This window comes from Perca fluviatilis, chromosome 19, assembly GCF_010015445.1.
Source record: "Perca fluviatilis chromosome 19, GENO_Pfluv_1.0, whole genome shotgun sequence".
Lineage (NCBI taxonomy): Eukaryota > Metazoa > Chordata > Actinopteri > Perciformes > Percidae > Perca > Perca fluviatilis.
Genome location: NC_053130.1, coordinates 31056230 through 31083797, shown reverse-complemented (window position 1 = coordinate 31083797; position 27568 = coordinate 31056230). Strand labels below are relative to the sequence as shown.

General features: G+C 43.2%; 1 protein-coding gene across 2 annotated transcripts in view; it reads left to right on the top strand.

Annotated features, from left to right (window-relative positions):
- The window catches only part of b3gat2 (beta-1,3-glucuronyltransferase 2 (glucuronosyltransferase S)), a 116388-nt gene that overhangs the window by 43985 nt on the left and 44835 nt on the right, over nucleotides 1-27568 (top strand). For both annotated transcript variants that reach the window (XR_005637153.1, XM_039784296.1), the window contains exon 2: nucleotides 9043-9187. Coding sequence is in view for 1 of the 2 variants with exons in the window: in XM_039784296.1 (XP_039640230.1) it covers nucleotides 9043-9187 (145 nt within the window). In the remaining variant the exon portion in view is untranslated. The remainder of the gene's footprint in view (nucleotides 1-9042; nucleotides 9188-27568) is intronic.

Here is a 27568-nt window from a genome sequence, read left to right as displayed (position 1 = left end):
ATGGTACCTACTTAAGTGTTGTCTAATGCACATGTGGTGACAGGTGCGTAAGAACATGAAATCCTGCACACTGCCAGCAATGACCTTATTGGAGACACAGGTTTTAGTCAAGGACCTTCATCAGACATCAAATTTATATTTGATATATTTAGAGCTTTTTCACACTTGGTGCGTTTCAGTCCTCCAAAAGAACTCCAACCCATTAGTCAGCATTTTTGTGCATATGTCAACACTCCATTTTAAAGGGGGCTTTCACAACTGCCTTATTTAGTTCGGTTGAATTGAGCTAGAGTTTGTTTTCCCCCTTGGTGCGGTCCGTTTGGGCAAGTGGGAATGCAGCAGTCAGATGCACACCAAAAGCGGACCAAACAAAACCTCCTTGATGCGGTGGTCTCGGTACGCTTTCAATCGAACTCTGGAGCGGTGGTGAGTTTGTGGTGAGAACATGATCCGACCTCGAACCGCACCAACTGCTGTATGTGTACTCCACAAGTGTGAGCTAAATGTTTCCTGTAGTCAGGTGTGCTTTGAAATCTGTGATGCGGCAGAACATCAAACTGTAGCAGCTTGCAATGGTTCTCTCACAGAAATAGACTGCGGTCAAGCTCGCCGTCGCTCGCATTTCCGTGGTCAAACCAGCTGCCGCTAAAGTTGGAGACAGACGCCGGCACAGCAGAGGGAAGTCTCGTGACAATGTATGATTATTTAATGAAATAAGCTGGTTTGACCATGGAGATGCAAGGAATATGCACTTGTCCAGAACACAGGGCCTTCTTCCTGTATTTACTTTCTTGCTCCCACCCCAGACATGTTTGAACAATAAGTGAAGTGAACGTTCTTGCGTGGATTGCAATGAAGCATTTTTGTACGCTTGGATTTTGCAGGTGTGAAACCAAACAAAACCAAGGGGAAATCTCTCCAGATTTACAGACTCATCAACTGAGTCGGACCAAAGCAAACAAACTATAAGTGTGAAAATGCCCTAAGAGGACTGAGTCTGGTTTGTTTAAAGAGCACTATGTGAAAACACCCTTAATAACTGTCTTGTACAAAGTAGTTAACATGTCTACTAAAGGCCAGTGTTGTAGTACTCAAGATCAGTCTTAGTCTTAAGAACGGTCTCAAGACCACTTTTTAAAGGTCTCGTCTCGGAATCGACCGCATTTTTAATCAGTCTCGTCTCGGGATTTTATTTCAAGACCGCTTAAGACCACAACTGCAGGGATATCACTAAATTGCCTCTGCATTGCCTCTAAATTGATGTGTTAACAGTGATTGGATGTAAAACTTCCTGTTTTAAATGCAACTAATAACTTGACTAATTTCTAATTTGAAATGTGTTACTGTGTTACTTATATGTCTTCATTAACAGGTTATGTACCGTAGTCATTTAAAGTAGCTGTGATAAAACCTCTTCTGAAAAAAACCACTCTCGATCCTGAGGTCTTAGCCAACTATAGACCTATATCTAATCTCCCCTTCCTCTCCAAAATCCTTGAGAAGGTAGTCGCCAATCAGTTATGTGATTTTCTACATAGCAATAGTTTATTTGAGGACTTTCAGTTAGGATTTAGAGAGCATAGCACAGAGACGGCACTGGTGAAAATTACAAACGACCTTCTAACTGCTTCAGACAAAGACTTGTCTCCTTGTCTTACTAGATCTTAGTGCTGCATTCAACTCTATTGACCATACCATCCTGCTACAGAAACTGGAACAATTAGTTGTCATTAAAGGAATCACACTAAGCTGGTTTAAGTCCTATTTATCTGATCGATCTCAATTTGTTAATGTTAACGATAAATGCTCCAGGTACGCTAAAGTTAGCCATGGCGTTCCACAAGGCTCAGTGCTTGGACCAATTCTATTCACCTTGTATATGCTTCCCCTAGGCAATATTATTAGGAAACATTCAATTAACTTTCATTGTTAATGACACCCAATTATACCTATAAATTAAGCCAGACGAAACCAGTCTCCAGTCAAACTCCAAGCATGCATCAAAGATATAAAAGCATGGATGACATACAATTTTCTAATGTTAAACTCAGACAAAACTGAAGTTATTGTGCTGGGCCCTAAACACCTCCGAACCTCATTATCCAAAGATATAGTTACTCTGGATGGTATTGCCCTGACTGCCAGCACTACTGTCAGAAATCAGAAGTTATTTTTGATTAGGATATAGCCTTTAACTCCCACCTAAAACAAACCTCAAGAACAGCCTTTTTTCACCTTCGTAACATTGCCAAAATTAAGAACATCCTATCTCAAAACAATGTTGAAAAACTAGTCCATGCATTCGTTACTTCTAGGCTGGACTATTGTAATTCCTTACTATCAGGATGCTCAAATAAAACCCTTAAGACTCTCCAGCTGATCCAGAATGCTGCAGAACTAAGAAAAGAGATCATATTTCTCCTGTATTAGCTGCTCTGCATTAGCTTCCTGTAAAATCCAGGATTTAATTTAAAATCTTTCTCCTGACCTACAAAGCTCTAAATGGTCTAGCACCATCATATCTTGAAGAGCTCATAGTACCTTATTGTCCCACTAGAGCACTACGCTAGTTACTTTTCTAAAAGTAGAATGGGAGCCAGAGCCTTCAGCTATCAGGCTCCTCTCCTGTGGAACCAGCTCCCAGTCTGGGTTCGGGGGGCAGACACCGTCACCACATTTAAGAGTAAACTTAAAACTTTTCGATAAAGCTTATAGTTAGGGAGTGAGGAAATGCAGCGTTCGCCTAGACCGGCGGAGGAGGGTGTATATCTACAGACACAGCACCCCTTGTCTTCTCTGCTTCTCTTCATAGTCGTTAGACTCATCTACCATATAATCAATGATATAATCTAAGTAGAGGGAGGCAGGCCACTACAACCCAATCCAGCAGGGGAGAGTTCTAGGCCGACCAGGCTCCTCTCCTTACCCTGTCTCTCTTAATAATGCTGTTATAGTTTCAGACTGCCGGGGGACTTCCTTTGACACACTGAGCTTCTCTCTCCCCTCTCTTTCCATCTGTGTGCTTCCATGTTCCAGAAATGCTTGTTACTAACCTAGCTCTCGGGAGCTTATTCCCCGGAGTCCATATGTTTTCTTTTCGCCCTGCATGCTTCCTTGAATTAGGGTGGCCCCTAAAATCATGGTTGCAGCCTGTTGCAGTGGTCCTACTACGCCAGTAATTGTCCAGTAATTCCCCCAAGAGCAAGCATTCAGTGTGACAATGGCGAGGAAAAACTCACTCTCAGGAAGAAACCTCGGACAGACCCAGGCTCTTGGTAGGCGGTGTCTGACAGTTGGGGGTGTGATGAACAGTGGCAATAATAGTGTGGTCTAGACCTATTCTATCTGTAAAGTGTCTTGAGATAGCTCTTGTTATGAATTGATACTATAAATAAAATTTAATTGAACCCTTCATTCCCCTTAACACACACTCCCAAGAAAGTGAATACGGGAGAGAGAAGAAGCTCTGGCTATCTGGCACTGGTCTGGTCTTGGTCTTGGTCTTGACTCGGTCTCGATACACTCTGGTCTTTGTGATGACTTGGTCTCGGTTTAGGTGGTCTTAATCTCACTTTGCCAGACCCTCCTCCAAAGCGCGTGCTTTGGTTTAATGGCATTTCTTTAAACCAATCAGAATCATCATGGGCGGGGCTAAACTCCGCACAGAGCCGCTGCAAAATAGTTGTGCGAGAGAAAACTCAGATTGGACAGATAGTCTAGCTAGCTGTCTCACTTTACCCTGCAGAGATCTGAGGAGCAGTTAACAATAGTCCTCATAAATCCACTGAATTTAAAATTCCAACACAAAGAAAGTAGAAGGAAACAGAAAATACATGCATCTGGCAAAATTTCCTGCAGCAGAAGTGGAAAGGATAGAGACTAAAGCCTGGCTCACACTACAGGAGTTTTAAAATCCTAACCGATTTTGAAATCTGGTTGCAGCACACACTTGAGGAGAATCTTTGCAGATTTTCTTCCCTCAAATCTTAAACATGCTCACACTACAAGATTTGAAAATAGTGGGGCATCACACACTACAAGATTATCTTGCCAGATTTAGCACCTCATGTGACGCGATCTCACGGGGAAGCGCTTGTAAACAAAATGGATACTGTGTCACGGCAACTTGCTGTAGTAATACTTATTCTTTGTACCAATAAAAAACAAAAGAAAAAATAAAACGAGCGTGGATGAGAAAATGGTTGGGGAGACGGGGTCACCATGGATTATGTGCAATGCATCTTTTGTTAGACCTGAAAGTAGCAGATGATCATTGACCTAGATCTTACATTTGCTAGCTAGTGCGCTAGCAACTTTGTACACTCACCCAGTAGGTCCAAATCTGAAGCGATCTCTCCCCAGCTCTTCTCTTTATCATTCCGATTATGATACTCTTTTGATGATACATTAAACAGGCACTCGTGCTGTTGCCACATCTCCACCATCCTTTCTTCCAACTCAGTTGTCCACCGGACCCGTACTACAGCTGCTTTCGCGGACATTTTCAAAAGTTTCTGTCACTTCCGTCTCCTTGCAGACCTGTCTCTCATTGGCTATTGTGGAAGTACTGACGTAATCATAGTCGTTTCACGCCCGATTATAATCCTAGATATCAAACATGTTTGATATTATCGGGGCGGCCCCAATCTACGAGCAGATCGGGAGATGCAAGATTTGATCTGTGAACGCCTCACATTACCAGATAATCTGCGCCGAACATCGGAACCGATCGAGGTCCTCAACAAGATTTTTTCTCAGATTCTCGGGAGGGGTAAATTGGGCATAAATCGGCCTAAAACTCCTGTAGTGTGAGCAAGGCATAAGGTGGTTTTGACTACAACACTGCTAGAGGCCAGTACTACAGTCAGTAGTGACTTTGAGCTGCATGTTAATACTGTATATACTGGCTTTTACATGTTCTTCCCTTGCAGATTCGCTTCTGTCATTGAGCTCTGGCAAGGCTCAATATGCACTTTGCTCGAGGCAGACATCCTTTACAGAAATTAGGCTATCAATGGCAGATTGACAGTTCTCCCCATCATTAATACATCAACATCAGTGTTCGAATTATCTTTAAATCTTTAAGGGGGTCTCTCTATCTCATAAAAAAAGTTGGCACACCCCGCACATAACAAGGCTATACAATTAAATAACCTAGGCGTGAGTGGCGCTTTTGCGCAGTATATGCGCACAGCAGAGATGTTCACAAGTCATTTTTTGGAAGTCCAAGTCGAGTCTCAAGTCTTGAGCTTGAGTCCAAGTCAAGTCTCAAGTCTTTGAGGGGCAAGTTCAAGTCAAGTCTCAAGTCTCTGGCCATCTGATCTGTCCCATAAATCTTATGAATTAAAAGCATGTCTAGACAGTACAGCATTAACAACAGTTATAGGATAACTTTATGGGGTCTACTTAACACATCCCTCTAGCCCTCGGACCTGGTGAAATAATAACCTAAGTCTGTCACATCATATGGATATACAACTATAAAGATACAATGTGCCTGTTCCCAGCATTAGCGCAACACTTTGCGATGGTTAGCTTGTTTCCTGTGATGATATATGCTAAATGTAACGTCTCTTTCATTAAAAAAAATGTCTAATGTCGAAGTGGAAATCAAGAGAATAGCGGCAGCGCCACACCAGTTAAGCTACAGAACAACATGCATCTCAGTGTCAGTCCAAATTACGCACGATAAGCAGTTTGAAGTCACTGATGTAATGCCATTTATTTATTTTGTAAGTGTTAGTAGGCTCAGTGAAACGGAGTCCAGCGCGAGGGAGACCCAACTCAGAGGAGGAGAGGTTAGTGAGGCCAGCGTCTCCACGGCAGGGGACACTGCCCATGGATCCGTTGCGCCACGCATGGATGAAATAGTAAATAGGACTACAGTAACAGAAATATGTGCCCAATTAAGACCCAGTGTTTGGTGGACCGGGGTACACCTTGTACACTTAAGACCCTCAAATCATCCACGGGATCAATTACACATCACATGAGTTTGCCCACCCGACACAGCGTTTGTTCCTGGGGAGATTGATCCGTGCGTCCTGCCTCCTGTGCGTCATGGATGTCTGAGGCTCAGCAACTACTGCTACAGGCAGATTATATCTTTATAGTTATAACTATAAAGATATAATCTGCCTCTTCCCAGCATTAGCACAGCACTTTGCGACGATGGTTAGCTTGTTACCTATGACGATACATGCTAAATGTAACGTCTCTTTTACATTAGCGTGTGACTGACCTATTTAGGTGCGTTTTGAGATGCCTGATGAAGTCCGACGTTGTTGATCCGGCATCATTTATCTTGGTGCCACATACCTTGCATGTAGCTGTTGGCTTACTTCCACTGTTTACGAAGTTATTGAAAACAAAACTAATGACAAAAGGCACAACTCTGGGAGGACTTGGTATTTTCTGATTCTAAATCTGCAACTATTTTTTGTTTTTTGGTGGTAAAACCAAAACTTGTCAGGGCCGAAAATGAATTCGGCGCAGGTGACCTTTTTTTCGGTGGCATAACTGACAGTGATATTTGTATGTATTGGTATTTACCTCAAAAGCACATTAAGCTAAAAGCAAGGTCACTTCTTCGGACTTGCGAGTGCTTTGAAATCGATCGTATGTGGTTTGCTCACGTAGCCTGGTGGTGTGGTGGTGAAGCATGGTGGTGAAGTGCAGTCATGCTGCGTTCATGAGCGTAGGGTAGGCTCAGGTCTACGTCCGTAGTAGCCTGTATTTTAATTTAACGTCTTTAATGGTAAGAGATCGCACAGGGATGGATAATGAGCGTTGATTAAGATTAAATTACAATGCCACATATGGCAGACACCTTCAGATATGAGAGACCCCCTCAGATTTTTGACTTTGGTGCTTTCATGGGAGCATATGGGAGCCAGTCCTCACTCTATGGGAGCTCGGCTCCCTCTGGCTCCCACGTAATTCGAACACTGATCAACATGAACCTTTTCTTCACCTGATGGGACAAATATTCCACTCACTGGGCTGTCATTGTTTTTTACCTACATCTATCAGGCTAGAAAAACATGGCACAAATGTTCAATTTCTTCTAAATTATTCACCAATAAATACATTTTAGTTGAGATAAACACTTCAGGGTTTCGGCAGCGTTTTTATTTTTCTATAGACCATGTGATGCACTCAGCTATTCTGTGCACACAGCCACGTCGCCTCCTCCATGATTGCTTAGAGGAACATATAAATCCTCTTCATATGTTGTGCTATATATACAGTTGGTTTCCCATGGTTTTAAAAGCCAGAGCTAGAATCACACACACACACATACACACACACACACACACACACAAAGACAAGATACAGATGTTTCATGTCTTATACCCTAACACAAAAACTCAGCTGTCCTCATACAGTCAGCTCTCTGCCCTACCCCCAACCATCCCTGTCTTTTATCTCCCTCTCCCTGTGTCTCATTTGTCGTTGCACTGCTTCTGGCTGTGTGCAAATTCATTCACTGTGAAAAATAGAAGGCAGCTCCGCGCAGCACATTTTCATTTTGTCCTCTATTCAGTTAGCCACAGAGTCCCTGCATGCTGCTCTCACCCACATTTCATTAGAAATTAAAAATCTCTAATCACTCATGCAAACTGACACACAAGTCATTCGTTTCAGAATCTAAGGCACCACACTTTCTGGTGTTTTCCACTTTAATGCATCCGCAGGGTGGACGTTGCCAGTAGGCTCAGACACCATGTCCAGTTTGCTTTTGCAGAACTCATTGTGATTGACAAGAAAACCGAATGTGGATAATTCAATTCAATTAAATGTTATTTATATTATCAAATCATAACAAGAGTTATCTCAAGATACTTTACAGATACAGTAGGTTTAGACCACACTCTATAATTTACAAAGACCCAACAATTCCAGCAATTCCCCCAAGAGCAAGCATTTAGTGCGACAGTGGTGAGGAAAAACTCCCTTTTAGGGAGAAATCTCGGGTGGTGAGGAAAACTTCCTTTAAGGGAGAAACCTCGGACAGACCCAGGCTCTGAGTAGGCGGTGTCTGACGGTGCCGGTTGAGGGTGTGATGAACAGTGGCAATAATAGATAAGATAATAGATCACAATAAAGATAATGGAACTATGACTAGAAATAGTAGTTGTAGTAGTTCATGGCGTAGCAATGCACTGCAGGGCGTAACAGGGTGTAGCAGGACATAGCAGGACGTAGCAGGGCACTGCAGGACATAGCAGGGCATAGTAGGGCACTGCAGCACATAGCAAGAAGTAGCGGGGCGTAGCAGGACGTAACAGGGCACTGCAGAGCGTAGCAGGGTGTAGCAGGGCATAGCAGGGCGCGGAGCAAGACCACGGCGACAGCTGTAACCATGATTTAGGTGGCACCCTAATTCAAGGAAAACTGCTGGGCAAAAAAACATAAGGACTCCGAGGAATAAGCTAAGTTAGTAACAAGCATTTCTGGGACATGGATGCACACGGATGGAAAGAGAGAGGAGAGAGGAGCTCAGTGTGTCAAAGGAAGTCCCCCAGCAGTCTAAAACTATAACAGCATAATTAAGAGCTGGTGCAAGGCAAACCTGAGCCAATTCTATAAGGGTGGGTAGATGAATCTGACGACTATGAAGAGAAGCAGAGAAGAGAAGGGGTGCCGTGTCTGTAGCTATACATCCTCCTCCGCCGGTCTAGGCGAATGCTGCAACTCCTCAGGTTTCAAAAGGCAGAAGACAGATTTGCAGTGGCAGAGCGAGGGGGAGGCTTCTGGGACTTTGTGTCATTTCCCCCTCAGTCTCTCTGACTGGACCGGCAAATCAATGGAGCAAAAGTTCTGTTACTGCGGAATTATCAACGATATCAACAATCATTTCAAAGACAGTTGGAGAACAGTTAGATACAAAACAGGATGTTAGCTCTACAGTGTGATTCCTTTCTCTATGGTTCCTATATTATGTACAGATTTTTAGGCATTCTATTATCAAATGGCTTGAAAAATAGTGCATTAGCTGCAGTAAATGAAGCATGAACCTTTCCTTCTTCCCTGTCGCAGATGCGCAGTACTCGAGGGGTTTCTGTTTGGCCTGTGGGATTTGTAGGCGGCAGAGCATATGAGCGTCCCCTGGTGTCCGGGGGTAAAGTTGTGGGTTGGTACACTGGCTGGAGACCGGACCGACCCTTCGCCACCGACATGGCAGGTAAGGAACAACTCCAACAAGTTGTAAAATGTGTTAATAAAACTGATTGCAGAATTTCTTCCCTTATTAATAAAAAAGCAAAGGGTGGCTACTTTGAAGAATTTAAAATATAAGACATGTTTTCAGTTATTTCACACTTTTTTGTTAAGTACATAATTCCATATATGTTCATTCATAGTTTTGATGCTTTCAGTAAGAAACTACAATTAAATAGTCATGAAAATAAAAAAGGAAACGCATTGAATGAGAAGGTGTGTCCAAACTTTTGGCCTGTACTGTACATACATACATACACATACATACAAATATACTTATTTACATACATCCAGGGCTGGACTGGCCATCTGGCATACCGGGCATTTTCCCGGTGGGCCGACGCACCTGTTTTTTTTTTTTTTTTTGGCCGTGCCGGCCCACAAAGATCTCACAGCGGCCCGTTGGTTAATTTTCTTTATTGACACTGGCCTGACCCAATCAAATCCAGGAACCCCCGTCCACACTCTGGGCCGCAAATTTACAAATCCCACTATGGCCACGCCTCCCGGCCCTGAGAAACGAGCTGTAATAGTTATGCTGGAAGTTTAGCATCCACGTTAAAATGGACAAACGACCACCAAAGCGCAAGGGAGGTGCAGAGATATTACGGGAGAAAAAGATTAAGAATCTACAGGCGGATTCCTCAAAATTTCTGACAGCAGGGGCTGTAATAGCTGCTTCAACATCAGCATTACCTGAAGCCGAGGAGGAGGAGAGGTGGCTGGCTATACAGAGAAGCAGAAACGGCTTAATGACAGGGAAGAAGCCGAGGAGGAGGCGAGTGACCACGGCAGGGCCATGGGAGCGAGTGAGGAAAAGATGGAAGAGAGAGTAGAGGACGATGTGGTAAGGAGTAGGCAAATCAACAGGGACTCTCAGGAAGGGAGGGAGTGTGTGTGTGTGCGCGAGCGCACGCGCGTTATGTGCGCCTCACGTCATAACGACAACAAGCAGTTTGGCTGTAATATTAAAGTTAGTGGCTGTCAGGTAACCTAACTGCTTAAGCTTACATTGAAAATGCTAGCGGTTAGCCTGTTGGGTAGCTGAAAAGTCTGTGTGATCTATAAAATCAGTGGTGATACAAGCATTAGTGTTCCTTGAATTGCTTAATTAGCTCTTTTCCAGGGCATACTACTCTCAGCTTTTTGGGAAGGGTTATGGTTATTGTATTTAGCAGACACTTTTGTCCAGCAAAATAGTAATAAAAACAATAATGACAATACAATATCAAATATCAATAATAAAAAATAACAAAAATACCATAAATATACAAATCATAACCCTAAGAATGAATTAATTATTTAAGTGTAAGATAAACAGATAAGTCTTGAGACTCCTCTTGAAGGATCCAAAACTAGCACATGAACGCTGAACACTAGGCAACTCATATCATAGAATGCATGCATATTTTAATAGGACTGTGTGCAGGGAATGTGTCTGACCAATCACGGTGGGTGTGGGCCATCTGGGCCAAAAATGCCAGGGTCAATTTTTTGTCCCAGCCCTGCATACATTCATACATCCATGCATACATACATACATACATACATATAGACATCCAGTGTTGTAGTACTCGGGATCGGTCTTGGTCTTAAAGGGTAACTACCGTTTTTTTCAACCTGGGCCCCATTTTCCCATGCATTTATGTCTAATAGTCTGATGTGACAAAAAATCTTTGAATTTGGTCCAGTATTGAGCGAGATGTAACATAATGGGGCAATTGTGGAGCCTTTCTTTTTGGTACTCAGATTGTTACTAAAAGTGTCTGACAACATTATCGATCTCAGGACGTGACTTTTTGTCTGAAGACAGTGGTGTGGAGAGTGACACACGAGATGAGAAAAGGGCGTTCAGGTAGTCTGTTGTTACGGAGTAGGCTTCAGAAATTATAGGCTCCTGTTATCTAAAAGATTTTCAATGTAATGGCTCAATATTTAAATTATTTCGACAATGTGGGTGAGGTCGTTTGATGACCATATGTAGGCTATTCATTTGAGCCAGAGAAGGCTACAATGTTACGGATGAAGAGAAAAAGAGAGAGAGGCAGCGGGCAGAGGAGGGTGAAGCAGTGGCTGAAGGGCTGCGGGGCTCGGGATATTGGTAGTACTCCGGTGTGTGCTGTGCCCCTATATGACCAAAGAATACGTTGTCAGGTGTGGGACCTGCTGCTGCCAGATATCTGTGGTCTGGATGTGTCCAGTGATATACCTCTGACACAACCCTATGTTATCACGAGAGACAGGAGAAGCTCTGGCTGTCTGGCACTGGTCTAGTCTTGGTCTTGACTCTGTCTCAACCCCTCTAAAGTCATGGTCTTGACTTAGTCTCGAAAAACTCTGGCAGGGACGTCGTTAGGCCTTTTTTAGGGGGGCTGAAGCTACCCCAAAATGTTCCTAAGCCCCCCTAAATAATAATAAGAACAATACCAACAATTCGATTTATCTTCATTGATATTTAGATGCAACAAATGATAGCTACAAAAAAATTGCCGAAAAGTCGGAAGTTAGACAGAAGTACAGAGAGTCGCTGTGTTATCAAGATTATGCACCGCACCGTCTCGTTGCATTGGTGTGAACTGGCAGCTTTCAGAGCGTTGCAAGTAACTGGGGGATTCATCTCGTCTCGTCACTACTCTTTGGTCTGAACTCGCTATGCACCCTCCCCCCCACACATAAACACACCAGGAATTAAAGGAATTAATGGTGAAAGGAAGATTGATTACACGTAGTAATGATACAGAGTGAAATTGTAAGAATTTAATGACCTACTTACCTTTTACTACATTTTCTTGAGGTAAAGGAAAGGGGATACTTTGGTTTGCTATGTAAAACTATAGTCTAGCTAGAGTGAACGAGCGAAATACAAGAAATGGTTAACTTAGCAAGCTAATCACAAGTCTTTATTCATTGCCAATAATATAGCCTATCTCTATAGTAGGCATATTCTAAAACAATATAAATCCCCATAGAATGTTGTTGTCACTGAAAACTAAAGTCATAGGGTCCCTGTTAATGCTATTGTACCGTTGTATCCTTTAATTAATTGAGCAGATGAGATGGATATTGAAAGATATTTCAGCAGAGAGAAAGAGAAGCAGGAGATTGGCAGAGCAGTTGATTCTGAGGGAGCTGGTGTGATTGAGGTCAGATTGTTTTGTAACAATAAGAATTTGTTGGCAGGCCTAGGCACTATGCATAGCCTAAACTAAATTATTTCATTATATTTATTATATATGCTAGCTATATTCTAACCAATTTAACTTTCTGCATTCATTGGCTGTGATAAATTAAATAAATATGTAGATGTTGCCTAAATGTAGGCTAGGCTAAAGATACACAGATACACATACAGATGTGAAAATAAAATGAAAGCAATCCTACATACAGTATATACAGTAATCATTACTCCAAATCTTTTATTCCTTCCGACATCAGGTTATTACATTTAGACAGTAGCCACTTTAAATAGGATCCGAATGAATATCTTACATGATAAAGTATGCAGTAATGCCTATTTTTTTCTTTTCTTGTACTGCTATTTGTCATATTTGTTTAACTTACCAACTTATTAGCTGTCTGGCCTTTGTCTGGCGTTTTTGGACATTTTGGATGTTGTTTCATGTGACCAATTTGCATTTCGAAGTCATGAAATTAGCATCAGGGTTTTGTTTTATCTTAAAGGATAAGACAGAAGGAACAGAGTAGAAATGGAAGAAGAGGATATGTCTGTCACTTTTGACTTGTTAACATATTGGTTTCTTGACTGGTGGTTGGCATAGCTCTAATACAGTAACGAAAGATGTGAGTGCAAAGATTTTGCAAACGCAAGTTACAAATACCCTGGGGGCTAAGCCCCCCCTGTCTTTCAATCCTAGCGACGTCCCTGCACTCTGGATTGGTCTTGACTTGGTCTCCATACACTCTGGTCTTGAGGATAACTTGGTCTCGGTTTAGGTGGTCTTGACTACAATACTGGAGACATCAAAAGATTTTAGAAACCAGTTAAAGTCAACTGGACTGTCTTGGCATGCTGTCTTTTATCAGAGCAGAGAACAAACAGAGAACAATATGCTGTGCTCTTTTCTCGTTTGAGTTTACCTGAAGAGATGAGTTGGCTTTTCTATTAAGCTTCTGTTTTTTTTCATTGATTAATTTACCATAGAATGAGATGGGATCTTTCCAATTTACTATTCTGACTGTTGCTACTTCACACAGGATTACTTTGTGCTACTTTGCTTGATTGATTGTTGCTGAGATAAATCAAAACGCAGGATCACAGAGTCATGTTGAATAAAACTGTTCAGAAAAGAGACAGATAAGATGGAATCTGAATTGGAAGAACGCAGTAGTCGGGGCATCGGAAAACTCAGCAATATGTATAACATCTATTTGTTTTGAATACTGACTGTTGCCTCAGAAAAACATCTCGGGCCCAATATAAAGTCAGACTACTAGTGTGTCCTGCACTCTTTAAGTGTTCAGTACCTATGTAGTCTGGATAAACGGAAGTACATTTCCAGGATAATGCCTGACTTTGCCCCTTGCCTTCCGCTCTCTTTGTGTTGTCGTTCTTAAAATCGCTTTGCCACGGTAAACGACAACAAATTTCGAGAAACCAAGCTACATGCTGAAAATGGCAAGTTTCAACATACAGAGAGCGGAAGGTGAGGTGAGGAGAAATGCAACCCGTTTTTATTCCCAACGAGTCAAATACTGGGGCTTGGTGGGTGGCTCTCAGCATCAGATAACGACGCAAAAATCACCCTTTAGCGTATGCATGTAACGCACCGGGCATAGCAGCAGCTCAACTGCGGCACTGTAAGATGACGTAGTATTAAGAGCGACAACAGTAATGAGTAGTATGAAAGACCGAAAATCCACATAAGGGGTGGTGGGTCAAACAACACAACAAACTGTCCCGTTCTTGTGCCACGTGTCAGTTAAAGGTCCTGGCCCAGAGCGCCAAAAAGTGACGCCAGTAATCCCAACCAGGCGCATCTAAAAATAACGGCAAAGGGCTAGATTCTAAAGGAGACTTTTTGCGTCAGTAACAAATGCCAAAGGCACCTGACCAAGGTCACTTGGTTAATCCAGACTAATAGGGATTAGTCTATATCCACGATGTTCCACTTCCGGGATTGCTCCGATGCCGCCGGAAATTCCGCCACATCCTGCTTTCTTTGTGTTGTTGTTTTAAACTCCAATTGATTTATTAGGACTATGGTTAACTTCTCCTCAGATCTCTGCAGGGTAAATCCAGACAGCTAGCTAGACTGTCCAATCTGAGTTTTCTCTTAAACAACCTTTGAACGTACACATGTTCCACCAAAATAAGTTCCTTCCCAAGGCTATTTTGCAGCGGCACTGTGGCTCCATCCAACACTTAGGAACGCCTAAGACGATTGTAGTTGGTTTAAAGGAAATGCCAATAAACCAGAGCAAGTTTTTCTACCATCCCGGAATGCTGTGTGGACTAGCCACTCCTCCATTCCTTCGCAGCGCCGTGGAGGAAGGTCTGGCAATGTGAGACAAAATGGGGATTGACTCCCTTTTGGAGCCAGCCTCAAGTGGCCATTTGAGGAGCTGCGGTATATGGCACTTCCACATTGGCTTCTTTTTTTTCAGCACTGGAGCTTGCCACTTTGACACACAGCTGGAATATACAGACCATTGCAGCTGCACAACACGTCATATTTCCAAATTGACGTCAATTTAAAATAACAGCTCCGAAGCACGGATGTGTCATTTTGTTAAGACTCCTGTCTCCTCGTCTCTTCCTCACCTCCTCCCCTCGCATCTCAGGTGGGAGTGACTAAGATGGAAGCGAGGAAAGGAAGCGAGGCTGTACCAACTGAGAAATGAGAAGAAGGGAATGAGTGGCAGGACAGGGGACACGGCAGGATAGGGAAAAGACAGAGAAACACACTGACTACGTTTACATGCAGCCAATAACCCGTTCAAAACCGGAATATTAGCAATAACCCGGTCGCGCACGGCCATGTTAACACCGGCAAAAACCCGAATATGCTCATATTCCGTTTTTTAAAAACCCGAATATGCTACCTGGGTTACCCCTTTTCTAACCCGAAATTTTGGTCATGTAAACACGTATCGGCATATCCCCATCAATAGGAACATTGATTTGTGTTCTGCGCATGTTTTATTCGCAAGGAATCTTGGTCTTTTGAGTAGAGGAACTTCTTGTATGCGCCAGAAAACATAGTTATAATAATAATTATATACTATAATAATATAGTTATATATATGTCAATGCAGAAAACCTGCGCGCCGTCTACCGGAAGTAAACAAGAAGTAGAGGTAAACATGGCAAGACGCAGCACAGCACCACACTTTTGGAGCGAGGAGGAAACCAATTTCTTTATTAGTGTGGTGAAAAAAATGAATATAATGTCTTTTGTTGACGGCAGAAAGTACCGAGATAGTGAGATTTATAAGAAGGTGACCGAAAAGTTATTGCATCTTAAGGTTGTCCGTAGGCTACGTCCAGAAACTAACCGTGCGTCGCCGTTTATGTCGGGATATTGCCAATTGATTACAAATTCCATGTAGGAGTAACTCTCTCTGCTCACGCATGTAAACGGGTTATTCCGAATGTTTCAGAAACCCGAATAGTGACCTTAACCCGACCATAACCCGAAAATTGACAGCTTGTAAACGTAGTCACTGAGGCACGGCCGTGGCAAGTTATTATTATTAGTATCTCCATACCTCCAGTGTTCAGCACCATCGTTTCTCTGAACTGAGAGAAACAAATTCATCCCACTGACCAAATAATAACATCTTATCCCACTCCACCCACACATGTATGTACACACTGTATTCAGACTCTGCTACTGACACGTAATGTTAGTAAATAATATGAAATGTAGAAGTGTTACTGTAGATAGTAATGATGATGATGATTGCATGCTCATCATTCCAAACACATATATGGACACAGCCGGGGGCATTGCCGCAGAGAACATATACACTCGCACACTCTCACACACAAATGCACAGGTCTGCCCCTGGGATTATTTTTAATTAAACCACAATAACGAGTGAGCCTGTCTTTTTCTCTGTCCCCCACCTTTCCTGCTCCACCACGGCCGAGATCTCTTCCCTCCATCCTCCTCCCAACCATCCCATCCACCTAATCTCCCTCACACAAGAGAACACACACACACACACAAACTGTTATTGTTAATTATCAGCCTTACTTTTACACTGCACTATATAATTACACTGTCAATTTGCAACGCTAAGATTAACTGCCGTGGCAGTATTACCGAGCATTTCTTTTGCTTAAAATTCTGCAAGAACAACAATGGCTGTGCCGAGCGAAAGGCCCAAACTTTATTTACTCTTAAATTATTATTCATTGGATTTACAATGGGGTGTGTGCAGAGCATGGAGTAAGTGCCAGTGCGTGTCCTAATAGTATTGTGTTATACAACGCTGTATTGTTAGCAGATCACTAAAGCCTCCCATCTCCTGCTCTGTCTCATTTAGCCAGACACAATGGAGCCTGGACAATGATGATGTGGAGTACTATTCACATCAGTGTGTGTGTGTGTGTGTGTGTGTGTGTGTGTGTGTGTGGGGGCGGGGGCAGCACTTGAATCGATACGAGTGGACAAGCGTATGTGTTCCAGGACAAGGACACGCACATGTACACACATGCAATTTTCCAGAAGAACATTCAAGCTGCGTCCTTGCAAAACAGGGCAAGTGAGTATATGAGTGCACATGCAGACACACCAACAGAAAGACGGGTGTACCTTTGTTGAAGTGGTACTTGTGCCTTGGGAGCGTTCCCTATGATAGGGACATGAAAGAGTTTAACCCAGAGTAACCCCGGTGTTTATACCCTGCTCCTGAGATGGTGAGATGAGAGGAGCAGACAGGAGGATAGATCAGTTGAAGAGCCTTCCTCCAGCACTAAGGTAATCTAGTAAGAGTTGAACTGAACAAAGAAAACACATTGGCAAAATGTGTGTCACTTGTAGCAAAATATAAATGAAACAATTATAAAGGGTAAATGTTGCAGATCATAAGTTCTTGGGCATACAGTTCATGTGGTAATAAAACAGCAATCCTCTCTTTTTCAGCTGACCAGTTAGAATACATCTGAGAGAGCAGCGGTGGTTGAGTGAGCTGAATAGTGAATGCAGAGAGGGAGTGGTGTTAGCAAGAACAAAGCAGTGAATCAGAAGAATAAAACGTTATTTTCTGATTGTTTTACGACGGTTACGTTCTAAATAGTATTGCGTTGCCAGAACTATCTCCACAGGGCTGTGGTCTGGCTAGACCATACTTACATTCCAGGATTGGAGAAAAACACGCTCTGGGTTGTTTGCATTCCTTTAAACCAATCACAATCGTCCTGGGAGGCGCTAAACTCTGGACTCAGCGATCCTGGCTCTGCAAAATAGTCTCGGGAAAGAACTTGTTTTGTTGGCGCTATGTTCCGGACGCAGTGAGGGTGCATGGTTTTGCATGGTGGAAATGTTCCACCGGAAATTCCACCGATGTCCCTCTTTTTAGGCCGGCAGCCCCTCACCTTCCGCTTTCTGTGTGTTGGCATTCTAAACTCCGATGGACTTATGAGGACTATAGTTAACTAGTCCTCAGATCTCCGCAGGGTAAATCGAGCCAGCTAGCTAAACTATCTGTCCAATCTGAGTTTTCTGTTGCACGACTGAAACAACTTTTGAACGTACACGTTCCACCAAAACAATTTCCTTCCTGAGGCAATTTTGCAGAGGCACCATCATTGTGTCTGGGACTTAGCGCCGCCCAAGATGATTGTGATGGCAAAAACCAGAACACGTTTTTCTCCCATCACGAAAGCTGTGTGGACTAGCCAGACCCTCCCCCACAGCACTGTGGAGGAAGGTCTGGCAATGCAAGACTACTGTTCACACAACACATTATTGTGAGTTGGATACATGGTTAAACCTCCTTTGCTCTTACCAGTGTATTGTCGTGTGTACTCCGTCCACAGCAATCCCACCAATCGGTTTCAAAACATCCCAGTTAGAGAGAAAATGCCAAAAACATATTCTTTGTAAATCTTTAAAATCATTCCGTGAAAGAACCAAGCAGGCCTGCCTTGTTGCACGATTAAAATTTTCTTCAAAACTTGCCATCTTCAGTATGTAGCTTGCTAGCTCAAAGGTGGTTGTTTTCTGAAGCTGAGTTTGGCAACACACAGAGAGCGGAAGGTGAGGGACATCCGGCACTCAATTATCCTGGAAATGTACTTCTGTTGATCCAGACAAAGTTACAATTAAGTAAGCAAAGGTCACACAATTTGTACAGAAAAAAATCTAGGCATGCAGATCAGACAGTACGATATTTCCAATTTCACTTGTTGATAACTTACTGTATGTACAGGGCCCGAGTAATAATGAACAACATACAGAGATATTTTTTTCTCAGAAAAAGGGCAATGTATTCAATAGATACATACAGTCAAATAGTTCAACCAGAGTGGGTCAGGAGTAAAGTGGGACAAAGTTAGAGCAGAGTAATAGCCTCGTGGGAAAACATGGCTCAGAAAAGCTGTGATCTCTATACCTATCGCTGCGGCTGGCTGCAGGTTAGAAGATGTCTATCTTGTAATTGCTCTCATATCTATCTGCTCCACCTGAGCTGCATTCATCTTTGTTATTAGCCTCTAGTATCGCACACAGAGTAGTAATGAGACTGATACCAGAGTAACCTCACAACTATATAGGTATTACATCAGGGTCTGTGTGTTCCTTTGTGTAGGCATAAGTCATTGTGCAGTGGTTTGCTCATGGCATTTGAGTAAAAACTATTTTTTAGAATAGAATACTTTAAAATGTTTCACTAAAATGTAGTGCTTATCAGTACATGTATAACCTTTAATCTGTAAAAGTTGGATTAGTATGAGTCCTTAAAACTGCTCTCACTGACATTTTGGTATGTATTTTTATGTCCTAATGTGTGAGCGAGTACAAGGTTGGGATGTGTTTGTGACATAGCTGTTCTGAGCGATGTTTATTAGTGGCTTATTAAAAAACAATTATATATATATATATATATATATATATATATATATATATATATATACACAAATTCACCAGGCCCTTTATCTGCCATATGGTAAAAAGTTCTGCTTTCAAATGTTTACTTAAAGCAAAAAGAGAGGCATTATTAGCACAATGAACTTCAAGTTGGAGATTTCAACTTTAATATAATGCTGGATAGTTTGAAAAAATAAACAATGCATATATTTTCATCGTGATATTTTGTGAGTAGAGTCTGAATCTGCAACATTCTCTGTCAGGTAAATGTAGTGGTACAATGTAAATCTCCACCAGATTACTCGCTTCAGAAGGGTTGAAAATTGGCAACTTTCCCCCTTTAGCACCACTGCAACCATAAACAACACTTGCTTGTCCGCGTCATCCTCCACAGCTCCAGCCTCTCATTAAAAATCGTCACATCTGGTTGCAAAAAACAAGATGGAAATGCCCGTATCACCAAACTTGAGGCTTCAAAACGGCAGTCCACAAACCAATGGGTGATGCTATGTCCACTATTTTTACAGTCTATGATCTGGATGGTTGACCTGGCCTAAAATGCAGCAGACTTTAAGCCTATAGGGGGATGATAAGCCAAACCCATTTCCATGTGGTCGTTTTATTTAGTGTGACCCATGCTGACACTCCCATTACTCAGAGGACTGCTGTCTGCTGGCCCTGTGTCAGTTCCTCAGGATAGCTGCAGCCTAGAAAGTGCTGTTCAGCTGGGGGGAGAGGGAAAAGAGAGAAGGGGAGGATGGTGAATAACTTGGGGTAATTCACCATCAGTACTAATGCACTGATTGCCAAGGCATGCCACCCACTAACGATTTGCATAAATAGATATTCTGTAATTATGCTGAAACCTTGTGCATGGAGGATCGAAGCAATTTCTGAAAATATCCTCCTGTCAGACTCTTAAGTAGAAACTTCAGCATCCTTCGGAGAAAAGCTGCTCTGCTTAAAAACATAACTATACCGCCACTTTCCTTTTTGCTGTCTTGATGGGCCATTTAAGGACCATACTAATGTTTTAGCCCAAAAAAAAACAAATTCCACTGCCAGTTCCATGGTATCAGAATTTTGGATAGTTGTCATGGAAACATTAATTGGTCATGTGACAAGGGCTGGGAAAGTTGGCAGAACAGGCAGCCAAGTGACAGTACTCTGATCCAATGGAAATTACAATTGTCAGCAATCATATTTCAGGGAGGGCCGGTGTCACCCCATGTTTGGCTTCTAGCCCCGCCCCTGTTGATGATTTCAAGTGTAAAGTGTGAAGCTCCAACATCCGAGACTTTAGAGTCGGGTCAAACAGCAACATTTAAAATGCAAGAAACCACTTCCTTGCTTGCACAAAACTTGAGTTTTTGAGGTGTTTTAAGGTGGATTTTTTTTTACTTTATGCTAAGCTAGGCTAATCATCTTTGCTCCAGCTCCATACTTAACCTCTTAAGCACAAGCGCCCCTGGTATCGGGGTGATGTAACTCAGAGCAAACACGATACATGGGCATGCTAAACACGTAGCAACATATTCATGTAGCATATCTGCTTAATGGGACGAAACTTGGCTAAAAGCCCATGATAACCATTTTTATCTACACAAAATACAAATCCAACACCAAGCAACTAAATGAGCACATAGGAAAAACAGAAGCGTGGTGCACATGAGCCTTATGTCACACTAGTGATTTCTTTTCTTTGTTCTTCCATCCGAACAAACAATATGCCATATGAAAGGGGAAACTCACTGATTCCTACGGTATATGTCTTACCACTCTACAGCAAAAAACCGAGATAGCAGCCAAAGAAGAGCAAAAAAAGTAACCTCACTTTATACAGCCATAACCATGAATTATGTCTTACCTTTGGTGTTTTGTAATGAAAATTTGTGTTCGAAGGCATATTGACGCTGCTGTTATTACAATATTATATTTATATTATATATTTGTGTCCCTTTGAAACTGTTCCTGACAATCTACTGGTATTCTCAGTACGGGGAGGAGGTTTCTAACATAAAGTAAATAGGAGGAATCTATTGGCCTACAGTGTACATATAAGCCTCGTTGTGGTTGGCCACTGGTGTTGTTGACATTGATCTTGAGACGGTCTCTCAATTCTATTGGCTCTGACGATTCAATAGAGGTGTCAATCATCCAATTTGGCCAATGGATTCTTGAGATATCTGCCTCTGTTGTTAACGGTTTCTGACTTTCATCTCAACTGCATTACACAAAATACACAGAGATAGACAGACATAGACAGGACAAAGAAGATGTTCACAACTGCAGAGGTAGTGGATATGCTATTTGACAAGAGCAGGGCAACTGTTTTTCCAATTGACTCTTCATTGGAAGACGATGACCTTCGCCAGCCAGACCGAGAGGAACTGGATAACAGTTGTGATTCGGATTATGAAATTCCATCTCCAGTAAGGTATTTAATCTCTGTTTTGTTATCGATTACTTATTAATTTAGTGTGAAATTGTCGGTCTATCATATTATCCTGCAATGACTTTAGTGAAACTAAATCCACAATGAAACTAAACGTGGGCGGGAATCCAGCGGTGTTATGTCGAAGTCTGTTTCCAAATAGTTTTCCCGCCTGTTAAAATGTGTAGCACCCCGCTCCATGGGGCAAATTAGGGATATGGTTTGCCTCAAGTTTAATATGGGGAACGCATATCGACGGGGGAACACCTGTACCGGCCGTCGCCATCTTGGCAGTGCCTGACGTCGGCTAATCCAAAAATGGGCAAAGAGGTGGAGAGATAACTTTAGCCCTGAATAAAATATATGTCACGTACATCTTTTTACAAAACACATGTAGTTTAGAAACAATGTTTTATTAAATTCAACTAAAATATTGTTACTTGTATGTTTGTTACATTTTAAAAGCAGGATAATTAAATATATTTTTTTCCCATTTTGGTTCCATAGTAATAATAATGATGAGTATGAGCCACCTATGGCAACTGCCTCAGCATCTGCACCACCCCCTCAGTCACAGCCAGGGCTCTCCACTGGACGTGCATCTGCACAATCACTGAACCTGCCCCCTCAGCCAGGGCCATCGACACCTAGCCACACCACTCAGTAACAGCCAGGGCACTCCAATCGACGTGCATCTGCACCATCACTGACCCTGACCCCTCACCCAGGGTTGTCGACACCTAGCTACACCACTCAGCCACAGCCAGGGTGCTCCAAGTGTCATGCATCAGCCACAATCTTCCTCATCAGACTCTGAGTCTCCTGAAAAAACTCAACCAAAAAGAAAAGGAAAAGCCGTACACACATTGGCACAGCCTAAGCATGGTCGAGGTGGGTCAGTGACTTCAAGAGTGATGGAGGAAGAGATAGGGTGGCACAACAGAGAGTAGAAGGATCAAAGACCAGATCTACTCAGATTTATGCCAGCCAGTGTCCCTGGCCCAACATTTGACACCACTTCATGGAAGCCACTGAACCTTTTCCAGCTCTTTTTTAGCACTTCTGTTATGGGCTGAAATATGTGCCACCAGAAACTGAATTTGAATCATTTATATTTGAATTTGAATTGCTAAACTTGAATAATTGCATTGAAAAACTGAATTTGAATCACACAATTTGAAATTGTATTGTTTAATTTGAATCATTGCATTGAAAAACTGAATCTGAATAGTATAATTTGAAATTGAATTCATTCGTTTGTAACTGAATTCCAATAAAATTTGATCTTCACTGAAAATTCAACTCTCTATATATCCTCACATTCAGTTCTCACTATTCAGATTCAGATCATGAAATTCAATTTCAAGTTACTGAGACAGACATCCGGGTACTTGGAGGATGAAGGAAGAGCAATCGAGCGCAGATCGATAGGTAGAGTTCAGTAGAGTGGCGCAGGATTAGCACTAAAGATGCCAAACGGTTTATGGATGTTGGAACGAAAGAAATGACAAAAAACAAACAGCAAGGGATAAACGTTCACAGGTGAGAACGTGTTTTATGATATATATGGCGCCTTGGACCTGCAATCTGAGCTCCGGCGGCAGCGGGAGGTGGTGAGTTCCGTGGCCCGGCCGCAGCGTCTCTTTCCCCGGGCAGGAACACCGCCTCGTCTCGCTGCTGCGCCGGTCCCCGCTGATCCAGATCGGACCGGCCAAAGACAGAGTGGTGATCGGCAGGATCTTCCACGTAGTCCAGGACGACCTATATGTAGATTTCGGCTACACTTTTAAATCACAAACAAAACTAACTTTAATATGTATATAAACGCTCTAAGGAAAGAGACAAACGATCAGATATTAGAGTTGATTAAAAATAGACTCGTTTTAATGTGGAAACATCTTGTATAAACTCAGGGGACTGGCTCTTACATCACATTGTATTGCAGGCTTGCTGATGTACAAAGTAAACCAATGCAATTCAAATGTTTAAATTAATTAACATGTATTAAAATATGGATAGTCAAACTACTTTGCATGCAGTAGGCTAGGCTAAGGTAAGTAGCGATAGTTCATTTTAAGTTTACTTAAGTGGAAGAATGTGACTAATAAACCTAGGCCTACTAACACCAGGCATTACATTTTCAACATTGTGAACAGGTAGATTATATTATCTATGAGTCTCTGGGTCAAGGCGAGGCGCTGCTCCAAAACGTTTGTGCGGCGAGAAGGAGTCCTGTGTATCTGCGCCACTGAACTCTACCTATCGATTCTGCCGATTGCTCTTCCTTCATCCTCCAAGTACCCGGATGTCTGTCTCAGTAACTTGAAATTGAATTTCATGATCTGAATCTGAATAGTGAGAACTGAATGTGAGGATATATAGAGAGTTGAATTTTCAGTGAAGATCAAATTTTATTGGAATTCAGTTACAAACGAATGAATTCAATTTCAAATTATACTATTCAGATTCAGTTTTTCAATGCAATGATTCAAATTAAACAATACAATTTCAAATTATGTGATTCAAATTCAGTTTTTCAATGCAATTATTTAAGTTTAGCAATTCAAATTCAAATATAAATGATTCAAATTCAGTTTCTGGTGGCACATATTTCAGCCCATATTCTGTATATTCTGTATAATTGAAAACACCAATGGCAACGCTGCCAGGAGAATACATGCTGGAAATAAGTTTATTTGGAGAGCGCTGACGATTTTTATGTTTTCACGGCCATTTAAATTTTCTCGGGCCTTGTAAATGTGCACAGAGCGGACTACTGGAGAAAGCAATGGCCATAGAACTTTACCTTCCCCAGTGAAAGAATTGCACGGGATTGCTTTAAAGCTATCTTGGGGTCGCTGCACCTGAGCAATCCAAAAGATGACGAGGACAACGAGCGCAAGAGAAACATTGCAGAATATGACAGGCTTTTCAAAATCAAGCTGTACACCAAGATAGTGACCACCTGCAAAGCACATTGGCAGCCATATCAAAACCTCTCCATAGATGAAAGGATGGTGGCATGCAAGGCCAGCATTAGTATGAAGCAGTATATGAAGGACAAGCCCACAAAGTGGGGATACAAACTGTTTGTTCTCGCAGATGCCTTAACTGCATACACATGTATGTGTACACAGGGAAGAGTTTGTTCACCACAGGTCAGGGTCTGAGCTACTCCTCAGTGATGGACCTTCTACCATTCCCTCTGCTCGGTGGAGGTTACATTATTCATTACAGCGAGGTGGTCTTTCTGCTGGGCCTTAGGCCTGTTGCACCTCCAATGGTGCCTGTGGTGGACTGTGCATGGCAGGGGCGTCCTCTTGCCTGAGGCAGGCCTAAACCTGACCGCATACCGGTTTTGCTGCAGGGTCTTCAGCTGGGGACCACCGCTCATTGATGTTTCGCCCCTTAACCCAGAACATCTCCTGGTGGCGGGGCAGTGAACAGGGACGTCTCCCTGACACCCCCTGCAGCAAAACCTACTTGGATATTACTCCCCAAGCCTTGTCTCGTCGATCAGCCACAGCCAGTGTCTTGCTTTCTCAGCTACCTCAGAGAGCTCTTTGGTGGATTTCCTCAGTGTGGCTCCACGTAGTCCCAGGTCCTTGAGCAGGCATGATGTTGATCTGCCCACAAAGCCTCTGGCTCCCACCTCCACCGGGTACAGCCTCACATTCCACCCACTTTCTCTGCACTCCACGACCAGGTCTGCATAATTCTTTTTCTCGTAGGCAGCTTCCAGTCCCTCCTACCATGGCACTGTCAGCTCGATCAGTATTGCTGACTTCAGAGCTGCAGACCACAGCACCATGTCTGGTCTTAAGTTGGTGCTGCATATCTCCTGTGGGAACTGGAGCTGCCTACCCAGGTCTACTTCCATCTTCCACACTGCCCCTTGTGTTAATAGCTTGGTGGGTTGTCTCTTGCTGGAATGCATTGCGGGTTCCCCCTACCTGAGGAAGTGGATCCTGCATCGGCTCTCTGGTTGTTTGCCTCCTGCCAGCTTTTCTCCAGCACCTCTGCCAGCTTCCTCACCACTTGGTCGTGCCGCCATCTGAGACAACCCTGTGTCAGTGCTGTTTTGCAGCCCGACAGAACATGCTGGAGTGAGGCATTGATGGTCCCGCAGAGGTCACAGGATTGCTCTGTTCCAAGCCATTGGTGGAGGTTTTGAGGGCTCTGGAGGGTGACGTATGTTGCCCTAATGAGGAAACTGAGCCGAGTCTGGCAGTTTCCAGAACTCTGCCCAGCTGATTGCTCGGCTTGCGACACCCTCCCAAGTTGTCCACCGCTCCTGCTGCCCCTGTGCCATAGACCTCACTCTGAGCTCCTCCTGCTCAATCCTGGTGACCTCTGCAACGACAAGGTCCTATCTTCTTGCCTTGGACTATAGGATGGGTGGGTCGCATATCCGAAGCCTGCCCTGTCTGGACCATGCCCACGACTTGTTGATGTTGCAGTCTTCCCATCACCTTCTGCACCTCCTCCTTGGCCCTCCATTTCCTTCCAGTCTCAACTCTGGCGTTGAGTGGCATCAGCCACTGCCCTGTCGGAGGAGTACCTTAACTCCATCACCAGCCTTGTCTTCTCCTGCCTGTAGCAGAGAGCAGGCACTGTGTACTGACGACTCTGACATGCTGACGTGTACGTTAAGCATATTGTCACTTCCGGTGTTCCCGTGTTACAAACGCTAGTTTGCTGCTCCAGCAAAAACTTACTCAACTCTGCTTTATTGTTTAAATTAGCGGCTACTTGCCTGGATTGCATTTGAATTACAATTGTTCTACTCAAACACTTATACTTCGCTTCCCTTACAGCAACTGCCTAGCTGATCTTACAGTTGTTAAAACGCTGTTAGCTACTTTAGCTTAGCCATTAGCAATGGCTAATTCCTCTCCCTCTCCTGCTCTCTCTTGCTCTGTGTGTCAAATGTTTAGCTATTCCTCTGCCTCCTTTAGTGATAACGATACATGTAATAAATGCAATATATGCGCTCCTCTGGAGGCAAGGCTTAGTGAGTTTGAGGCACGGCTCCGCATCATGGAATCAGAATCATATGCTTCCGTAGCTAGCCAGCACCACGTAGCTGAAGCGGGCCAACATACTGTAGCTTCTGTAGCTTCTGCTAGCTGTCCCCCGGTAGACCCCGAGCAGCCGGGCAAGTGGGTGACTGTCCGAGGGAAGCGTAGCGTTAGATCTAAACCAGGGAGTGCACATGATGACGGTCGCTCTAAACCGGAACATCTTCGCCTCTCTAACAGTTTCTTCCTACTCAGTGAAACACCTGCTTAGAAGCCAATTCTGGTTATTGGAAGCTCTATACTGCGACATGTGAAGCTGCCGGCCCCAGCGGCTGCGGTCATATGTGTCCCCGGGGCTAGAGCGGGCGATATAGAATCCCATCTAAAGCTGCTGGCTAAAAAGAACCGTAAATACAGTAAGATCATACTTCACGTAGGTGGTAATGGTCGTAAATCGGAGATTACTAAAATTAATGTTGAGTCACTTTGTGCATAGGCAAAGACAACGTCGGACTCAGTAGTTTTCTCTGGACCCTTGCCAAACCTGACCAGTGATGAAATGTACAGCCGTACATCATCCTTCCACCGCTGGTTGTCAGGGTGGTGCCCAGCTAATGATGTGGGCTATGTGAATAACTGGAGGGCGTTCTGGGGAAAGCCTGGTCTGATTAGGAGAGACGGCATTCATCCCACCTGGGATGGAGCCGCTCTCATATCAAAAAATCTGACCGAGTCTATTATCGGTCATAAACCATGACAACCCAAGTTTGATATTAGTAATCAGAGGTGCAGTGCAATGCGCCCCTCTGTGTTTCCGTTGGAGCAGTCGCCCACTC